General features: G+C 37.8%; 1 protein-coding gene across 3 annotated transcripts in view; it reads left to right on the plus strand.

Moving 5' to 3' along the window:
- LOC124221964 (dipeptidase 1) overlaps positions 1 to 21753 on the plus strand; it is a 1639756-nt gene that overhangs the window by 1532691 nt on the left and 85312 nt on the right. For all 3 annotated transcript variants that reach the window (XM_046632456.2, XM_046632457.2, XM_069137092.1), the window contains exon 12: positions 11205 to 11343. In XM_046632456.2, coding sequence (XP_046488412.1) covers positions 11205 to 11343 — 139 coding nt within the window. The remainder of the gene's footprint in view (positions 1 to 11204; positions 11344 to 21753) is intronic.

Below are 21753 nucleotides of genomic sequence, written 5' to 3' on the forward strand. Positions count from 1 at the left end.
TGAAAAAACATTACAGACGCAAGCTGCTGGTATACTTAATCGGTGACTATAGATTGATGCTGAAGAAGATTGTGTGCAAGCTCTTAAAAAAATTGATGTTTCAAGTGTCGTTGATTGGATTGCTGAAACTTGGAATCTAATTCCTCCAATTTCTCTCATGAGATCTCAGAAAAAACTCTTAGATCATAAGGCAACTCATCAGTGGTCGGAAGAAGAAGGCAACACTGAAACTCCAACTGACGTGCCAGAAACAGATAAAAATTACGTAACTTTGGTGAATTTACTAAAGAAGTTATCGGATTGTGAAGACGCGAACTTCGAAGACGTTCAAGAGTGGATGAAAAACGACTTTTTTGATTTGACGGAGGAAGAAATCGTCCAAATTGTGACCAATCAGAAAGCGTCAGAAGAAGATGTCTCTGATGATGAAGCAAAGAAAAAGATTCCTCACACTGTCGGTTACGAAGCGATCCAAACCGCCCTGGAGTACATCAGTCAACAGGAGGAGGCGACTTATCTCGAAATCGTTTGATTCCAACGTTGGAGAAATACTGCCGCAACAAAAGTTTCTCAATCCAAAAAGCAAAAAAACATTACAGACTTTTTTACCAAAAAATAAATTCTAACGAAGCGTCCTAGAACTTCAACGTCCATAAGTTGGAAGTTTTTTGTTTTCTTACTTTAAAGTTCCTGTTGATAAACTTTTTGTTTCTTTGAGTAATCTTTAGTTTTGTTTCATATTTTTCTAGACCATTTTTTGATTCAAAGAGTAGGTAGTAGAATTGAAACTCCTGTTTTTTCGCGCTGCCAACCAAGATGGATTTTTTCTGTATCAACGCAAAATAAACGAGCTTTGTTATTTAGCATTTAAAAGCTGTTTAACCCGTCAACACAAATTGTTCAGTCAAAAACATACAGGCTTATTCACAACCATATTAATAGCATTCTACGTACGCACGTTTTACGATCATATTTCGCGGTATTGATGCAATTCGGGGTGTTTGACGCGGGACTTTGGTTTATTCGAAATTTTCGTTATCCGAACCGTCCTCCGTGCCGATCATTTCGGATAAACGGGAGTTCACTGTATTGCCTATTTTGTATCGAGTTCTGTTGGAGTACCCCGTCAGGAACGCGTTTTCCAGAGATTTTCTTCCGTTATGTGTCCTTGTGACAGGCGGCTCTGAAACGCCACGTTACAATACATACAACAAGAAATCACGCGACCACGAAGGGCCCTATGCGACAGAGTCAAGCTTAAACGTGACTGTGGAAAATTTGTCAGCTTCTTTGCACGGTAGTTTTGATGGAGTGTCTAATGTCATCAACTTTATTTGAGAAAAATATGTTAAATGTACAGAATATGACCACTCTGGAATGAAATTGATGATAACGTAATCAGATATGAATATCATGTAGTAAATGTATTTCATTGCCTAACCGTCGTTTGGCATGATGGTGAAATCTAACTCGATGATGAGAATTCTGCTGGTTATATTCCTTGACTTTCATTATTATCGATTATTATTCACTTAAAACTTACCACCCTGCTACAGCAATGGTGTAGGTTCACCATTATTCGTCGAATTTAATAAATTTTCTTTTCTAAATTAACTTCAATAAATATCTTACATCAGGAGACATAACCAAAAATGTCTGCCAGATACAATCGGACCCATTTCACCAAATTCAGAGCAGATACAAATACTGCAGAGCAATGTGTATCTTTATATATCACTCATTTAACTCAAAAATTCTTCGCAGAAACCATAAGACATATTTAAGAAATTTCTTTCCCTTTTAGCCCTTTGACACAAAGACGGTGTAAACGCCCATAATTCAACGTTAGCTCAACTTGACCGATATTGTAGAGTATTTACCATCGCATCAGCGATCTCAGTCCCTAATGGATAAAAACCGGAAAAATTGTGTACGATGTTCAGTTAATGCGAAGACACTCACTGTTAATTTTCAGAGATGACGTAATAGCAAACTTCCCATCCATCATTAATATGCCATACTACGGTCAGGAAAAAAACAATGTGGTTTATAACTATCAGTCCAGTAATGAGAGCATTCAGAAAAAATATTCACTACAAATGGATATTAAAATTAAAAAAGACTTCAAAAAAACGTATCTCAAATCAAAAATATGATATCAAATCCCTGGATCCAGATAAGTCAGCGTTGGACTTACATTCACTTACTAAAGGTCGCAATTTCAATTTCGATTGTGTCAAAATATTAGATAAAGAAAACAACTGGTATAAAAGAATAGTTAAAGAAATAGTCCACATTTCCATTAATCATACAGTCAACAAAAGAACTGAGGTACAAAATCAAAAAAAGGAAAGAATGAGAGTGATCAGCGCAACAAAAAAGCTCTTTAACTACAGTCTGAAAGTAAGATGGCGTTTGACAGTCCTAATAATTCTGTTACTCTCGTTTGTACAAATGGAATCTCACCATGTACAGGTACCTAAATGAGAACTGATCGAAATCAGCAATAATTTCAATATTGAAATTTTAGTGTATTAGGGATAACGGGATAATAATATGGGCAGATGAATTATCGTTATATCTTTATTTGGCGAAGGTGACCATCGAACTGATGTCTCACCCCTTATATTCCATGTCCCCCTCACGCTCTGTCTCGCTCTCTTCCCACTCATGCTCGATGTCTCGCTCATGTCGTACACGCATACACCACACTTCTCGCCTCTCATACAACAAGGTTGCGTTGACGTATAACGATTTTTCTCTATTTTCTGTTCACTCCAAATACAATATTCCAATACAATATTCCAGCCTCATTATGCCATCATAATGACTACTTACGTGACTCGATATAATTCAAACATTATTCCTTGTCGCGAGCATTTCGATCTCCGTAGCTCATTGTCAACCGTTTTGTTATTACCACGCGTCGTAGCTTGTGATTCCCCCTCACTCGAATTTTGCGAACATTTCCTTATCTGGTTACTATGTCGCTTGCTAGTCCCCCCACTCACTCGAACTACATGTGTTACCGGCGTCTTGTTCTCGATCACCGTCGGGTCCGACCATTCAGGGGCATTCCTGCCGTAATCTCTCACTCGCACTCTCTCTCCTACCTCAAAAATCACGTTACACCCTTTCGGGCTATTCTTCACTTACGCTGCTTGCTGTTTCTCTACTCTTTCCTTGATGCATGGTTGCAGAAGGCTAAAACGCGTACACAATTCCCGTTTGTACGATAGCGATGCTGGGGTAGTCCCGGTTGTTACGTGAGGCGTTGTACGATAATCGAAGAGAAACTTTCTTACTGCATCGTCTAAACTTACGCCACTACGTATCATCTTGTGAACTTTGTCTTTAAACGTCCCGACCAAGTTTTCCGCCACCCCGTTCGATGCCGGATGTGGGGTGGTGTAAGCTTATGCTTAATTTTTGATCCTTCGACAAATTCCCAGAATTTTACGTTTGTGAACGCTGTTTCATCATCCATAACCACTTGATATGGCAATTCGTGGCGCGCGAATATCTCTTTAAAAAATTCGATCGTTTTCTCCGCTGTCGTGGTGTTTTTCATATTCGCAATGCCGGCCATTTCGAGTGTGCGTCGATTATTGCCAGAAACACAAGTCCATGAAACGGACTTAGAAAGTCAGCATGTATGCGGAACCAAGCTTGTTCCGGCCATCTCCATGGCGTCAACGTTACCCACGGTGGCGCCTTACCCTTTTCCAGACATGCTTCGTACGACTTTTCTATCTCGTCCATATCTCTATCTAGTAAGGGCCACCATAGATAAGATCGCGCGACTTGTTTTATCCTGACAATTCCAAAATGACTAGCGTGTAACGCCTCGAGAATAGCCGCTCTCAATTCTCGCGGTATCACGACTCGCGCGGCCCACAATAAACAATCTCCATCCACCCTTAACTCGTTTCGACAACTGCGTATTTACTGAGTTCCGAATGTGAGTTTTGCATTTCTCGCGGCAAACCTTCCATCATTGCGCGTTTAACCTGATAACAAATTAAATCTCGTCTTGAGGCCTTTGCGACAATTTTTGAATCGATCAATCCTCCAACTTCCAACACTTCCAGGTGTGAAATTCCCTGAATTTTTTTTTTTTATCGTTCGCAGCTATTGGTAACGGTGATCAACTTAAGGGGTTATATACAGTTAGAAGGCCAAAAAAAGAGAATTTTCCAGAATTTTTTCTGAGAAAACTTTTAAATTTATTGGTCTAAAAATTTGTACACATATTATGGTATCTTTTGACTGTATTTTAAGACTTAGTATTAGTAAAAATATTCATTTGGAAAGGAGCTACAGCTGATCTCCGGGAGCTCCTCTCAAAAAAGACGTTTTGCGGTGACCACTATGTCTTTGAACTGGATCCTCAGAGATCAAAAAACCAAACAGATTTTGTTGAAGTAATGTTAAATCTAGTAATTAATCGAAGGAATAAGCAAGATAAAATTGTTTGACAAAATGGTGGTTTCCCAAAAAAAAAAAAAAAATCGATTTTTGACCAAAATTTCGGCCTTGAATTGTTTATAAAAAAAAAATATTTATCGGTGAGAAAAAATCTTCGATTAATTACTAAAAAATACATTTAAGAAGCTCGTGTTAAAACTTGAGACTAATCGGTTTAGCCGTTTTCGAGTGATGTTGGTCACCGACTTAGTAAACACCATTTTGGAAAAAACGCCTTTAAAGTTTGGGGAGAGAAAAATAAAAATTTACCTTTCAGGTATGAAAAAAATAAAAACACACTGTTGCTTTACGCATCTAAATATAATAGAAGGGAACATTTACAATAGGCAGGTGCATAAAAGGGACAGCGTTCCAGGTAAGCGCCTCCGCTCCGGCCTTGTACTTTCAAGCAATCTGAAATGCCTTTTCAAATTTGCGTGTAACTTTGAAAATATTCACCGGAACGATATGAAATTTCCTGTGTGTATTCTTAAATATATGTAAATTGAGAAAATTAATTAAAAAAAAAATCGATTTTTTGAAAATTGTAACTGTATATAACCCCTTAACGCATCTGCTAACACATTCTTTTGAGATGTTACGTATTCAATTGTATACTGGAACGCCGTTAAGAACAATGCCCACCGTTGTAATCGATTTGCAGCAATAATAGGAATACTTTTTTTTTGGTCCAAAAATAAGTGTTAACGGTTTGTGATCTGTCCGAAGGATGAAGTGTCGCGCGTATAAATAAATGTAGAACTTTGTCAGCCCGTATACATATAATTGCCGTAGCTTCTTTATGGATCGGCGTATATTTTTCCTCGGTAGACGATAAGGTTCGCGATGCAAACGCGATCGGTCGCTCTTTTTTGTTTCTGTCTCGTTGCGTTAATGCAGCTCCTACCCCATACACCGACACGTCGCACGATAATATAAGCTCGAGATTTGGGTCGTAATGAGCTAGAACTTTCGGCGAAACCATTTCTTTTTTAATTACAATAAACGATTTCTCACATTCTTCTGACCATTCCCATTTAACTTTATTTTGCAGCAGTTTATACAGTGGTTATAATTTTTGTGCTCGATTTTCGATGTACACATCGTGTACATTTATTCCGCCCAGGAAGGACTAATTATTCAACGTCTCGCGGTCTCGGAGCTTCCCATATTGCGCGAATAGCTTCTTCCATCTGGTGAATTCCTTCTTTGTCAACGATAAATCCAAAATATTCTATCTTATTCTTATAAAACGCACATTTTCCTTTATTTACTTTGAGCCCACATTTTTCAAATCGTTCGCACAAGTTTATAACATTGTAATAATGTTCCGTTTTCGATGTGCCTGTAGCTATCGAGTTGTCTAGAAAAAATTGAACGTCCGGAAGACTAGCTGTGAGCTTATCCATGATATTTTGAAATTCCGCTGACGCCGATGATATCCCGAACGGCATGCGCGTATAGCGAAACAACCCTTTGTACGTGTTGATCGTCACGAATTTTTGACTATTCTCTTCGAGTAAGACTTGTTGATATGCGTGTTTCAAGTCAATTTTTGTAAATCTAACCCCCCCCCCGCTAACCGCCTGAATAACATCTCTTTTCTCGGCAGCGGGTATTGGTTAACGATCAATGAGGGGTTTAACGTTGTTTTGAAGTCTCTGTAGATTCTTACTGACCCTTCTGTTTTCTTAAGGATTGGCACGATTTGAGTTGCCCACTCACTGCTGTTAACCGGTTTTAAAATTTCCCTGTCGACTAAGTTATCGATTTCTGCACTGACTCGGTCAATTAACGCAAGCAGTAGTGGCCGTGGTCGCCAAAATTTTGGCAGAGTTCCCGGTTTTACTTGAATTGACACTTTACCGTTCGCGTAGGTCCCGATTTCATTGTAAAATAGACTCGGAAATTTTTTCTCAATCAAACCCTCTCATTCTTCTTTGATTTCGAATGCTGGACAGTTTTTATAGCTAAACATGGCCATGGCCACATCCCTAATTTTTTTAACCACGGCCGACCGAGTAACGGTGTTTCCACTTCGACTATATAACAGACCCCTTTTGCGTTTACCCTGTTAAATTCGATCTCCAAATCACGCATCACCCCTAACGGCTTGGTTATTGTTCCGCCCACGACCCGAAATTCCTGCTTCGGTTCTTCGACCGTGACTGTCAGAAACAATCTCATGTTATCTTTTTTTGACATTGTGGCTACCGCGGCCCCCGAGTCTAATTCCATACGAACCGATATTCCGTTTATCGCAATATCTACGAACTGGGGATCCACGCAATCACGGATTTGATTTATCGACTTTTGCTGATCGCCGTGTACCGTTTCGAATGCGTATTGGCCATGATCGTCATGGAAATCGTCTTCGCTGTAGTCCTCTATCTCGTGGTCATTTTCTTCTTTTTTTAGGGCCTCTGTATTGTCAATGGTCAATGTTTTCGCTGGGTTGCTATACCTTACTTTTAAGTGTCCTTTTTGATCACATCGGTGACATGGGTAATCTCTATAACGGCACACCGACGTCTCATGCCCAGATCTTGCACAGCAAAAACAAAATGCCATCGTTTTTGTTGACGTGCTCGCCCTTTGTTGACTCCGTCGCTCCGGTGTTGCTGGCTCCTTTGCTCGGCCTCGTTCTTGGATCCTCGGATTTTTCCAGCCTCTGCCCCCGCGGTCCCCCGCGACAGAAGTGATGTATCCCGGCGTTCATCGGTGTGTTGATAGGCGTTTCAGCGTAGTTATTGGCGACCTCGAAACTCGTAGCTTGAGTTACCGCGTCACTGAATGTTTGTGGTTTTTTCCTGTATAGCTCGACTTTGGCTGCTTTGTGTTATATTCCCGCAATAAACTGGTCGCGCAGTCATTCATCGCTGTTAGTGAATTCGCAATATCGCGCAGCCAATCTCAATTCAGCCACAAAATTCGCGATAGATTTTGCTTGTTTTTGCGTGCTCTTCGCGAACTTCGCTCTTTCGGCGACCTCCGACGGAGGTGGTGCTAGATGGTTTTGCATTAAATTATTTAGTTCATTGAACGTGAGTTCTTTTAACTTCCTTGGAGCCGCCAGGTATCGGAGTAGATTATACGTGTTCACTTCTAACCGTGTCAACAGAACCACCGGTTTTTTTGCATCCGGAATATCACAAGCAACAAAATGGAATTCCAGCCGTTCCACAAAAATTTCCCAGTCATCTTCTTCCAGATTAAACTTTAGTAATACATTCTGGTTATTGTTGTTTGTCCCTGACGCCATCACGACTGGCTGTACACTTGTTCCCTCTTGGCTATGGTTTTGGCCCTTAACTCTTGTCACCAGCAATTTACGTAGTTGATCAACAGTTGCACCTTCATCGAATGGCACAGGAATATTTGCGAGCTTAGTTTGTAATTCTGCTTTGTTTAATTTGTACGAGTATATCCACGAGGTCAGTTTTCCCTTACTGCTGCTCGGTTTTTCTGCCATACACTTTTCTTCTCCCTGCTCTTCATCACTGAGTTCGTCCTCATACAGACTTTCAGTCACGTCACTGTGCTTTATTGTTTTATCGCTCATTCGTACCGTATGAAAACCACTATTGCTGACTCCGGGTTCTTTTCCTCGTCACCACTGTAGTGTATTAGAGATAACAGGATAATAATACGGAGAGACGAATTATCGTTATATCTTTATTTGGCGGACGTGACCATCGAACTGATGTCTCACCCCTTACATTCTATCTCCCCCTCACGCTCGATGTCTTGCTCATGTCGTACACGCATACACCATAGAAATGATCACAAACGACGAATCCGCGAAATCTGCAATAGAGCATGGCTAAAAAATTGAAAAAAAAATACATTCACAAGCTAAATGGGAATATAATATGATGAACAAAAGTGTTCCTCAAACGCAAGACGGCAATGTTCTCACAAATGTAGTAACTGAGACAACGCATATAGCGCCTAATTCTGGATGAGACGTCTGTATATACAGGTATAATTGAGGCAAAAGGTTAACTGATAAACACATGGATCAGTTTATATAGCTCTCTCATAAAGAGCTGTTTCTTCGAATATTCACCACGTGAAAAATGTCGACCACAATTTCTGAATACAATCAAGGTTGTCTCAGGAACTGAGAAGCACATTGAAATACTGCATAGGGGTGGCAATCACTGAATGTGTATTATGATTCTATGAATTCAAAAACATTCGAAAAAGATACGAAGTAGTATTTAGAACACCTGTTTTCATTCTATCCGTTTGATAGTAAGCCCATAAGGTTTTTGAAGGTTCAATGGCAATCCAACGTCTCAGATTGTGGAGTATTTGCTGTTGCTTTTGTAGTATCCATTGTACATGGGAACAAGCCGAACAAAATAACATACAAGATCCCCCTGATGCAGGCACTGCATTTACTAAAAATGTTCAAAGATAACGTCACGTAGGAATTTCTTCTAATCCATACGATCCAAAACGTGACTCCTGAAATACATATTTTATGACAGAGTCTGTCATTATCGCGTACACAGCAAATGAAGTGACTCTTGATTTGGACAAAAGCAATAAAGAATTTTGCCTGGCAAAAATAGTAGCTGGATACCACTTGTGCCATTACACGAAAGACAGTCCGTATTTATATTCTGCCATTTTTTGGACACGCAGCTATCATTTAATAATTTTTTATAAAAATTTAAGGGCCAAAAGTCATATTTTTCCGAGTTTTTCGCTTAAAGAATGAAAACTGATAAAGAAATCTCGTTGCTCTGAACAGACGAATTGTAGAAAATTGAAATACGAAGAAAATTAGCGCCAAATCGACTCGATCGAATTATTATTGACAGAGAAAAACCGGAAAAACCGTAAAAATCACCGTTTTTTCGAAAATCCTTAACTCGCACATTTTTCAAGTTGTAGCGCAGGCTCTCCGCGCGATAATACGTCTTGATAGATGCTTTATATGTGCACAACGCAGGCGTTGTCGGATGATTAGGTTTTGCGTAATTGCAATTACCATTATTTCATGCACTATCTTGCAGCGTGACTGGATGTTCTACAGATATATTTTTGAAATTCGTCGCGAGAGGCACATTTCAGACTTGTGTGTGTGTGACTTGTTGACATGTGCACATTAGACATCTTTATGTGGCTGTTAATGTGTGTATATCATAGTACATTACATTAATTTTAGCCAATTAGAACGGACACCTTCTGGTAAATTTTTCTCGCTTAAATATTGATATGAGTCACAGCCGCCTTGTTTTTATGAATAATATTCTCTCTCTTATGCTCCCTTACGCATGACAACAGCAGTCTTGCTTATGCAATCTATCGGAGACAATAGATTGAGGAGTATATCATCTATTCGGAGACACAGGTTTCCCTGTGCTTCCTTGTATCTGCGAACTCTGTAAACAGAGTCGCCTGCCTACTTTCAGTCGTGAGTTGATGACCCCTATACAACGCCTATCCTGTAGACCAGGAATGACCTTGACTGCCTGTTTATTCTATGCAATTCATAATTTTGAATAAACAAACCGTGTAGATCAGAGAAATAGACGCGTTGTATAAATTTTGCAAGTCAACCAATATAAGTTTTTAATTAAAGTAAATTGTTCAAGCCAACAAATGAAATGATACAATATCATGCTCAGCGCTCAGAATAACTAAATTTTTAAAATGAACAGTGAAAAAAAAACAAAATAAAATATTCTTGTGAGAATTCATAGGTTCTACTCCTGATCGTTTTTATGGTTCAAATTTTATATTATGCTCTGTGCTGAAATTCCTATCTCTTTAGAAATCTCGTGCTTTCGTGGATTCTACTCTTTGTGAAATTTTCTAAGTTTGAATCTAAGCGCTTTACTTGGATTTCTATCTTACGAGTTACCGAAGCTAAATTCGACAGTGCCCCCCCAGATGAGGAACACTTCATTAAAAGATCTGGGTGATTCAGCTCGGCTCTTTGCCGGACAACTTCTCTTCAAAAAAGTTGATAACGAGTGGGTCAGTTCGGCGCTATGGCGGTCAACTGCTGCCGATCCTCTCCACGGCTCTCCTATTTATATATTCGTCGCGATCGCACATCACGCTACATCGTCGTCGTCTCTTCCATATCCATGACCTGGCCGGTGAATCGTCGAGTTAGTATGTGTCAGCGAGGCATCGGTCACCGTCTGTTATTGTTGTGATCTGTCGTATGTACGGCCATAGCTGATGTCGGTGGTGACCTCGATCAGCTGTCCGTTACAATATATATGTTCTTTTTAACACGCTGGACGAGATCTATCAGATCATGGTCTGCACGTGACAACGTGGAATATATTTCGGGCTCACCAGGCATTCACGTTACGACGTCTACTCAAAGTTGATTGAGAATGTATATATTTTAAATGGCAAACTTCACATACTTCTAAGAGGGTTGAGGGTTGGAAAAAATCCCTGTGCTTTCAAAGATATTTATGTTTATTTATTTGGAACCAATGTGGGTGATATCCTAGTCTTTCCAAAAGGTCCAAAATACGCACTACCATTTTATACATATTATATTTGTTAAAATGACAAACTTGAAGTATAGATGGGGTTGGCTGCTAGAAATCAGTGGATAATGAACAAGCTACGCGAATGCACTCATTATCTATAGTTAGTGGATGGGTTATTCTTCCATAAATCTCAAAATTCACTTAGCATGAAATAATCTAATCTTTACCGTGGTGAATATTACATAATCGCACTGATGCACATTTCAGTACGCCGACGGGCTTGGAAGATGTGTCAAAGTATCCCCAACTCTTAGCAGCGTTACTGGAAGATTCTTCATGGACAGAAGATGATGTCAAAAAGTTGGCAGGTCTCAACCTACTGAGGGTTTTCAAGAAAGTGGAACAGGTAAATAACAAAACAATAATCTGTATCCTTGTGAAAGAAAACATGATATAAAAAGGACGCGTATGGTCGAAATGCATCACTTACATCATAATGAGGTATCAATGTGAATACGATTGAACGAAGTGACACATTTATTGGTTGCGTTTGTTTCAACTTGTGAACATTAGAAACATAGGCTCTATAATACTCTTTGTTTTCCAATTTAATGTCTGCTCTCTTACTTATTAGGCAGATAACGTATTAAAACTCGGACTTAATGTTGCACACGTATATCTTTATTGGCACCCCTTCTTTGATTTCTCTAACTATCCTCTTTTCGCATTATACTGCCATCTAGATCATTCTATTCAAACACTACATTCTCTTCTTTCTTTTAAATCTTATGTGCGCACCCAATTTCTCCTACGTTGATGCGCGCACCCAGGGTACCCGGGTACCCACCTCCAGTTCTAATTACTTTTTGAGTTCAGATGTGAACAGAATCATTATAAATCGATTAACTTAATTGAGTGAATATAATTAAAAAGTAATTAAGCTATATTTATATCTAAAAGTATCATGTAGTTACCACAAAGAGAGATCGAAGGAGGAGATCTCGAGTGCTCCGCAGTCAATATATTGGCTTTATCGAGCAGCAGATGTTCTAAATGTTTGTGGAAGTGGTAGTTAGATAGTTACATCTCTTTTCAAGTATACAAAGGCCCAGAAGTGACGCATTTGCTCAGTTAGAAACATTTATTAACATTAACATTGATTTACAGATCAATACATTAAATCTAATATCAAATTTTTCTGTAGTGGGTACCCGGGTATCCTAGGTGCCCCTGGGACTAACCGTACTTCAAGTTTATATTTTTATTGCAAAAAAAATTTTTTTTTTTCGAAATATAGCTATGGGAATCTCTTCGTGAAGAGTTTAACTGCTTAGATCCAGAGGCTCAGATTGAAAGAAAAATCTTCACAAAATGACAAGCAAGAATGTGACGAGGTGGGTACCCGGATGCACACATAAGGGTTAAGCTATTTCGACATACATGTAAATTTTTTTGTAATTTTTTTTTTTCCTTCAAATCACAATAATGTTCATATACAAATATTCATATATAATATAACATTCTTCATAAAAATTTCCTTACTTATGCTGAGATATAATCATCAAATCGGTTTGTGTCTTCATGTTTCTTTTAGGTCTTACTCTATCTTGTGACTCTGGTCAAGTCTGTGTATTTTGTTCGGTCGCGTTAGTTGTAACTGGATTATTCTCAGCTATACTCTCGCTGAGTCTTGCCTTTCAACGTATTTCTTGGATTGCGTAGAGTTACTTTGGTATTTCGTTCCGTCCAGTGTTTCAGCTACTGTAAAGTTTCCGTCTTTTTGAACTACAGTCAATGGTGTTCACTTGAGTGGTGTCGTCAGTTTATTTCTTTTCTGTTATTGTATTAATACCAGGTCTCACTCCGAGATCTGCATTGCTTTCACATTTCTTCCGTCATCGGCGTATATCTTCCCTCTTTCCTTATTTAGACGGTCTCTGTCTTGGATTTCTACATCATGCGGTTCAACGTTTGTTAGAGTCAAGTCGGGTAGTTTTGTTCTAATATTTTGATTGAATATGAGTTCTGCAGGTGCTACTCCTGTTGTATTGTGTGACGTAGTCCGGTATGCAAACAGGTATTTCCAGATTTTCTCTTTCCAATCTTTCCCTGTCGCGTGAGCTATCCTTAATCGTTTCTCTATTGATCTGTTCTGACATTCAACCTCCTCATTCGCTGAAGGCTATAACGGAGTCCTGTAGTGTTGGTGTATTCTATGTTTTTGCATGTAAGCCTTAAATTCCCTCTCAATGAATGTCCTCCCGTTATCGCTTATAACGGTGTTTGGAATTCCATATTGGGCGAATATTATTTTTAATCTCTCAAGTAGTTTATTAGCTGTAATTGACATTATAATTTCCATCTCGTAAAATCGACTATAGTAGCTGACCAAAACTAATAGATAGTGACCGATGAAAGTGATCCCAGAAAATCCATGCTGACTAGTTCACATGGTCCACTTGGTAGGGTTGTCCTCGTCATTGGTTCTGGCGGGTCAGGTGCCCCAGCTAATTGGCATCCGTGGCAAGATTTGTACCATTTTTCCACATCCTTAGCCAATGTTGTCCACCAGGCTTTGGTCCGGAGTCTTTGCGTCATTCCAACGATTCCTATGTGTCCTTCATGGGCTATTTCCATTGCTTCTTTGTGTAGGCTTCTTGGTAGGACAATTTGTGTGCTTTGTACAAGTATGACATCTACTACTCCTAGTTCATGTCAAACCACTTAGTACATCTTTTGTTCCCTTTCCCATTTGTTGGTTTCCAAGCTTTTCTTTACGTTTTGTGTTTCTTCGTCTACATCTGATTCCTTTTTGATTTGCTCTAGATTCATTGTATTTGGAACTGCAGCCTCAACGACGACTCGTACCAAATCTATCTCCGCTATTTTTGGCTTTCCTTGAAGGTCCAAAAGTCTTGACAAGGGGTCGGCAATATCGGATCGCCCTGGCTTGTAGATTACTTTGTACCTGTAGGTCAGCAGGCGTGAGACCCATTGTTCTACGCTCGCACAGGGATTCGATCTCGGCCCGAAAATAACTTCTAAAGGCTTATGATCAGTTATTAGGTCAAATTCCCTTCCATATAGGTACAGGTGAAACTTTTCACATGCCCATACTAATGCGAGGGCTTCTTTCTCAGTCTGAGAGTACTTTTTTTCTACGTCGGATAGGACCGTCTTTCTATATTTCGATTAATACAGCTCCAAGACCTACTGGGCTGGCATCTGCAATGACTTGTGTCTTTACACACATTTGGAAAAATTCTAATATCCTTGGTTGGACTATCGCTTCCTTGATTTTCTGAACGGCTCTGTCTTGTTCTTCATTCCATTTGAATTTATAATTTTTTCTCGTTAATCTTCTCTACGGCTCGCTTGTTGTTGCAAGGTCTCGTATGAATCGTGACGAAAAATTGACAAGTGTAGAGTTTCTTCGATAGTACGTATCAGAAAACGTTTTCTTCCAATTGCCTTATTTGCTCTTCGATGTCGATGCATAATCTCCATTTATTTTTTGTCTTTGGTATTAAGTGTGTTGGCATTACCCAATGTGTCGGTCCCTCGACTCGTTCGATTATGTCCGACTTTAACAGTGCGTTGACTAGTTGTCCTTCATATATCCCTGAGGTGATGTAGTAATCTTCTTACGGGTTAAGCTACCGGTGTGAAGTCTTTTTTGATTGGTATATGTAACTGGAAATCTTTCAATTTCCCCAATCTTGTAAATACTTCCTCAAATTCCTTTACCCAGTTCTCTGTTAATTTTTTCTGTTCTACCGCGTTGATACTTGTCTCAATCTTTAGTACTTCTAGCTTTAATGCCGTTTCTTTCCCTAGTAGTGCCCCACCGTCTCCATCGAGAACTATTACTGCTGCGTCGACTGCTGTCGACTTTGTGGTTAATTCAATATTTGATTTAAACGCTCTCAATGTATCTAGTGGTTCTTTCCTACCATAAGCATATAGTATTTTGTTGCTTCGACGCCGACCTATGATGTTGCAGGTTGCTCATGACAAGGAAACTGCTGAGGTGTCCCGCCTGCCCCCCAATTTCGACCTTTCAAGCATGTGTTTGTTCATCGAAATTTGAGAGACACGTATTTTTTTTAATCGCGAAAAACAGTTTGAAGGGGTGATATCAGCCCCCAAAATTGGACATCTTCAGTGGTTGTTTCACAGTTTTGCATAGTTCCAGTTGAGATATTTGAATTGAACTAATTGGAGAATAATTCCTGTGACGAATAATGAACAATGTATTTTGTCCGATTACGACAGGGTTGAATAGTCTAAAATTGTAGGGGTTAAAAGTTAAAAAAGTTTTACAACTGAAAAACTATTGTTCGGATTTAAATGAAATTAATTGCATTTGAAACAGCAGAAGAAAGTAGGGGACACGTGTTTTTGCGTTTTTCGACATAACGTTTCTTAGGGGTGAACTACCTTTATACACGTGCAGCCGAATTCCCATTAGAATCGCACTATTTCGCTTCGATTCGTGTTATTTAACACTACAAAGCTCTTTCTAGGCAACAATTTGGGAGTTTCTTCGTTTCAATCGATTTCGGTTGCATTTATAACAAAAAACACTCCCACAAATTGCCGAACGGTTTCTGGCATAGTTTCTTTTACGATCGTGAAATCTTCCGGAGCCCGGTATTTCAGTAGCTTGTGAGGTAACTGGAATCGATTTCGAGCTTACAATTTTGGAATCAACATGTGTAATGCTGTAAACATTTGGGACTTTGGTTATTATTATTTTTTGAAGCATTGAAAGAAATCGGAAAGTTAACATGGAATGGCTTGTATGCCATTGAAGAAATTGAAGTTATCTTGTGACGCAGAAGCACCAAAACAATTACATTTTGTTTCGGCGGGTTCTAATTTTATCTGCCTTTTGCGACGTATCATGCGAGACTTGAGATAAAATAAAATCAGTTTTTCTGATTGACTGGCGTGAAAACCAGTAGAGCTCAAAAAATTAAAATAGCTTGTCCCCACCGCTCTCGCGACTGTTTAAATTCTCGCTGGAAATTCGGGCGGTCAGTTCATCAACAGCAGGCATTATATGCTGGCAGCTTTCAGTTCATATTCTTAAATCAGCAGTGGTGTGTTTGCATAAGTTATTTGTGGCTTATATGTAATTGAGAATTTGAGAGTGCATTAATGCTTTTCCATAACAAAAATAAATATGAATCCTTTCAACGTTTTACAGTTACTTTCGCCAACATTTCAAGCAATAAATATTGCTCAAATAATTGGAATTCAAATACATTGGAAAATCATTTCGAAACTATATTGTTAAATGCAATGGAGGAATACACTGGCGTTGAGATTGAGGAAGAAAGTTCCCCGTACCCTGCAGAACCGTATAAAAAATTAGAAATGGAAATAGTAGAGGATGAAGAATGGGCATCTGCAATTCATGAACCAAAATCGCCCCCAGACGCATGCACTAGCAATGAGGAGAACTTGTCATACAAATACAAGTCAAAAGCAGTTGATTACTGGAGGTCTGAAACAAAAAATTTGAACATTGAAAGTGTCCACCAGAAGTTCAAAAAAGTAAAATCTGTTCGCCAATTACGTCATCAGAATGATTATTTGAATAAGGGCGGAACATACAAGGAAAAAATAGCTAGAATTTGTGACTATACATAGCGAAACTTCAAATCCGCTGTTGATGCTGGATTACCAGTACACGATAATGATTCACGAAGGTGGGCTCTACAAACCCAAAAAGAAATAGGCCATGAAGACTTTTCGTTTAAAGCATCTGAACATTGGGTGAATTCATTCAAAATCGCCCATCGTATTGTATTAAGGAAAATTTATAAATTCATCACCAAAAAAAAAACGATTGAAAATGCCGAAAGTTTGAGAGAACAAGTTGAACAATGTGTACAAGGTGTGAAGTAAAATATAACAATACACGGATTTATCGAATGTGTATAATTCAGATCCAAGTGGTTTCGAATTGGAGATGCATTCTAGAAGAACTTTAGCAGTCGAAGGAGAAAAAAAGGTGGAATGTCTAGTGCAGTCAGTTGCTTCTACTATATGCAGTCACACAATTCAGTCAACTATATCGGATCAAGGAATACTTCTTTCCCCACTTTTTTTGGTCCTAAAAGAAACAAGTGGTATGTTCGGTCCAATTGTGCAACAGACATTGTTTAGACCAGATAATGTGTACATAGAAGTATAGAAGTTTGTTAAATTACTTCAGGTATGAACGGGTTATAAATTTCATGATTATTCACTTATGGAAATGAAAAAGTAGTGAGTACAGTAGGAAGTATCATATTATTAGATTTTCAGAAAATTTTAAAACTTGGTTGTAACATGTTTTTTTTTTCTCTAACGTTGATTCAAAAAGTGTACTATTGATTGATTCGTGGAGAAGCCAATGCCCTACAGCTGTACGTAAGGCAGCGCCTCCGAATACAGACGTTACATTGAAAATTATCCCTAAAGAAGCAACCGGAAAGATCCGACCCCTTGACGTTGATGGTTTTAGGGTGTGGAAAACTTTTGTCAGACTTTTCTCTGACAGTATATTATTGATGAATTATGATCTAAATGTATACCTGGGAAATAAAATTATTGAATTGCAATCCCTGACTCACAATCAATTATCTTCTCGACGATATGTCGACCTTTTTAAGTATTCTTGGTTTGAAAGTAGTTACACAGAAGTGAAGCCAAAAAGATTAGAAAATCCTGTGGACACTTTCGGAGAAACGTGTTCCTCACATTGTGAAATTTCAGGATGCGATAATATTGCGAATATTCGTTATTCTTGGTGCAAGAAATCCTTATATTTTTATCATTTTCCCGACGATTACCATTATTGTAGTACTTATAATGAATAATGTAATGCATATTCCTCCGAATACGGAAATAATGTGACATTAAATAACTAATTATTGTTGTAATTCAATATATTTTAGGGTTCATAGTAAGTCGAAATTTGTATTCATCGGTGTACAATGATGTGCACTTGACGGTCGACGGATAGCGAAGAAATCAGACCGGAAAAAGCGAAAAAGAATTAGACTATAGACTTGGAACTAAACTGATGTGTTCGGATTAATAAAATAAAATACATTCCGATTTCCCTCATTCATTGTATTCGTTTCATAAATCTGAGAACATCATCTCTCTATCTAATAAAAAAGTTTCGAACAAATAAAAGGGAAGCCTGGAGCCTATAATAACAATAGTGTACGCACGAAGTTGGCCGTGGGGTGAGATGTCGAAAACAAAACAAAACGCATCTAGCAAACAAAGCTTCCTTTGACAGCTGTCATCGACTGTTTATGACAGTCTTTGATAAATATCTTTATAGGTGTCTGTTTCTGCCACGCAAAAAATAAACATACAAATTATCAAGATGATTCCCGACGGGAATTGTCTTTTTCGCGCTCTGGCGTATTGTGTATACGGCACTCAAGATCGACACGCAGAGGTGAGACTGACAAGGAAGGTCACTTTACTGTACCCCCACAACCTGGGTTAAAATAATTATATTTTGTAGTTCACACCAAAGTATAAACCCTCATCAAAAATTAGCAGCCCACTCGCTTATTTAAGGGGTGAAATTAATTCTCAAAAATTGGTGGTTTTTTCGTTTTTCGCTGATATCCTCGAAACAAAAATAGATACGGCAAAAGTTTAGAGAGCAAAGTTGTTCATTTTTTAGTGCTCTGCAATAATATGTAGTCAAAAATTGGAAACAATTTTTTTATTTTTTATCATTTGAAAAAAAGTGTTTTTTAATACATTTTTCGTCATTTGATCACTGAAAAAGTTCTTATTTCGCCTAAAAATCAAATAAGGTTGACAAATCCGTCAAACGGAATATGTTGACATTTATACATAGGTTTAGTAAATCCACATATGCTGTTCCACCCTTATCGTAAAATACTCATAAATCTTTTACATCTAGTTTAGTTTTGTGCATCCATTTCAGTACCAGCAAATAAGTATCACATGATTTTTTCTCATTTTACATAAAACTTCATTTCACATGCATGTCGTTTATTTATTTACTAGAAACCTTTAATTCATATATTATATAGCTATTAAAATGTCTAGTACTCATGACAGGAAAAAAAGCAGACAATGCACTTATCAGTTTCTTCATTTCGTATTATGAAATGTATTCATTGCAATAATGATACTCCTGAAAGAAGTGTTTGAGACACAAAAGTTTTTTGCACCACGAACATGTTATAACAGCTAAATCACCACAAATGTGACATAGTGGTTCCGAATTATCTCCAAAACCAAACGTCACCTGATTGATGAACTCAGGGGGTGTATTTTCTATGTACCCACTTTTGTACCATGCATATTTAAGCATATTAATATAACGTGGGGAAGACAGTTAATTGTGAACAAGTGACTGCAGTTTGATGATGTTATTCCTTCAATGCAGATTTATATCGCTACCGGAGAGAATTACTATATCTGAAAAATGCCGAACAAAATTTTTCCATATTCAAAAACCAAACACATCTAATGGTTGTATTTGTCCTGTTGTCCCTTTTAGAATAATTTTTAATACAATTTTTTTGTTAGGAGGAGTTACTACATCAACTGCTTCTGAACAGTGTCTACTCCAGGAGTCGATTAAAATCGCACTGTTGACGCCAACATTCGGAAAATAGATTTCGGTTAGCCACTGTTTGAAATGATCTGTCGAAAAAACGAAAGAAATATTTAATTTGATTTGGTTTACAATATTTAATATGCCACAAGAATGTATGATTTAAATAGTTCTTACCCAATGTTAACTTTCCAGATTTCGATGCCGAACCAAAAACGTTTGTGTGTTTGAACAACGTTTTATCTACGCGTGGGCCAAAGTCACCACCGATTTCTTTCAATACAAGATATAACGGTAAAAGTAATTTTCCATCGGCGGATATCGTTGGTTGAATCGTATAAAAATGAGTTGTTGAAGATATCGATTGAACAACGCATTCAATTTCTTTTGATCCTTGGTTTGCAAGAGTGCGACGAGAATGCATTTCAAATTGAAATCCACATTGATCTGAATTGTAAACGTTTTCCAGACCAAGGTCGTTGATAACAGATTTAATGTTATTTGTAAACTCTTCAGCCGTTTTTTTGAGATTTGTTGAGTCTTCTATAGTTTTCCGGGTGATAAATTTTGTAATTTTCCGAGACGTAATGCGATGTGCTCTTTTGAACATAATCACCCATTTTTTTGACGCTTTGAATCGTGCATCGGAATTCATGAAATTTTTATGTGCGGTCAAAGCCCATCGTCGCAAATCAATATCGTGTGCTATCTTGCCACATTCAGTTGCTTCAATGAAGCGATTTGAAGTATATTGAGATATCTCATATAATTTTTCTTCAAAAGTCCCACCTTTATTGATTTGATGAGCCCAACACTTCAATTGTGTTTTAGAAATCACTTTTTAAAACGGTGTGCAACTGTACGAATATTCAAATTTTTTGTTTTTCCACTTCTCCAAAACTCCACAGCTTTCTTCTTGTAATCCAATGAAATCTTATCTTTATTTTTTGTACATTGAGAGTCATCGGCCTCATCAGATGAAATTGAATCCCATTCCAATTTACTGTCTTCTATATTTTCATGCTCATGGTGTTTGAATTTTTCCTGCAATTCCAAACATTCGTCTTCTTCAATTTTGATTCTCGTGTATCTGTTTATGCTTTCAATTAGAAACTCTTTAATTGTATCTGCTAATTTCATTTCATTCTCATTCACTGGTGTTTCAGGCAAATTCATCATCATAAAATAAGTCGACAAAATATTTATGATATTCAGGGGATTGATATACATTTTTGAAAAAGTTTACAGTATTCAATACGTTGTTCATAATGCACTCCTATAACCAAAAAACTTTAATGAACGGAAACCGTCAATACTAACTTAAATGTGGCAAGAGTCAGTTTATATAGAGCCTCGTTATTTACTGATATAACGGTATTAAACATTTCAGATGGGATATCATGGAAAAATAAAGCGTATTTCAAACAGTCGACCTCACAGTTTGATTATGGTGAGAACATGTAATCAGTCCAAATCTATAAAAAAAATTTGCGTTTGAAAAAATAACTTTCCGGTTCCATGACCTCTTGAGACGTGAAAAACAAATGTAGATTGAAATCATTAAATGTGGAATCGGAACAATTACGTTTTATTATGCAATGATAGAGAAAGATGTGTAAAAAAACCCGTTTTTTTTATGAAAATAAAAAACAAAAAAATTCTATATAATTTCCGACTACGTAATATTGCAGAGCACTGAAAAATGAACATTTTTGCTATTTAAACTTTTGCCGTATCTATTTTTGTTTCGAAGATATCAGCAAAAAACGAAAAAAACCACCGATTTTTGAGAATTAATTTCACCCCTCAAATATGCGAGTAGGCCGCTAATTTTTTGTGAGGGTTTATACTCCGGTGTGAACTACAAAATATAACTTTTTTGACCCAGGTTGTGGGGGTACAGCAAGGTGACCTTCCTTGTCAGTATACTACTATATTAAACCATTTAGAACCGACCCAGCCGTCCATGAGACGATATGAAAGAATCATATCTAATATGAAGCGAGAAAAAATGCTAGAGAAATTGTGAATTCGAATATTTTAGGTGTATTGAAAATATTATATATTAGACTGTACTGAGTTACACTTGTAAACAAGCCACATACACATGTCTCAAATTGTGCATCTTGCGACGAAATCTGCAACTTACACGAATACACAGCACACTCAACCAAAAGAAATTCGAATACAGGTGATGAGAGAAAT

This window comes from Neodiprion pinetum, chromosome 6, assembly GCF_021155775.2.
Source record: "Neodiprion pinetum isolate iyNeoPine1 chromosome 6, iyNeoPine1.2, whole genome shotgun sequence".
Taxonomy (NCBI): Eukaryota; Metazoa; Arthropoda; class Insecta; order Hymenoptera; family Diprionidae; genus Neodiprion; species Neodiprion pinetum.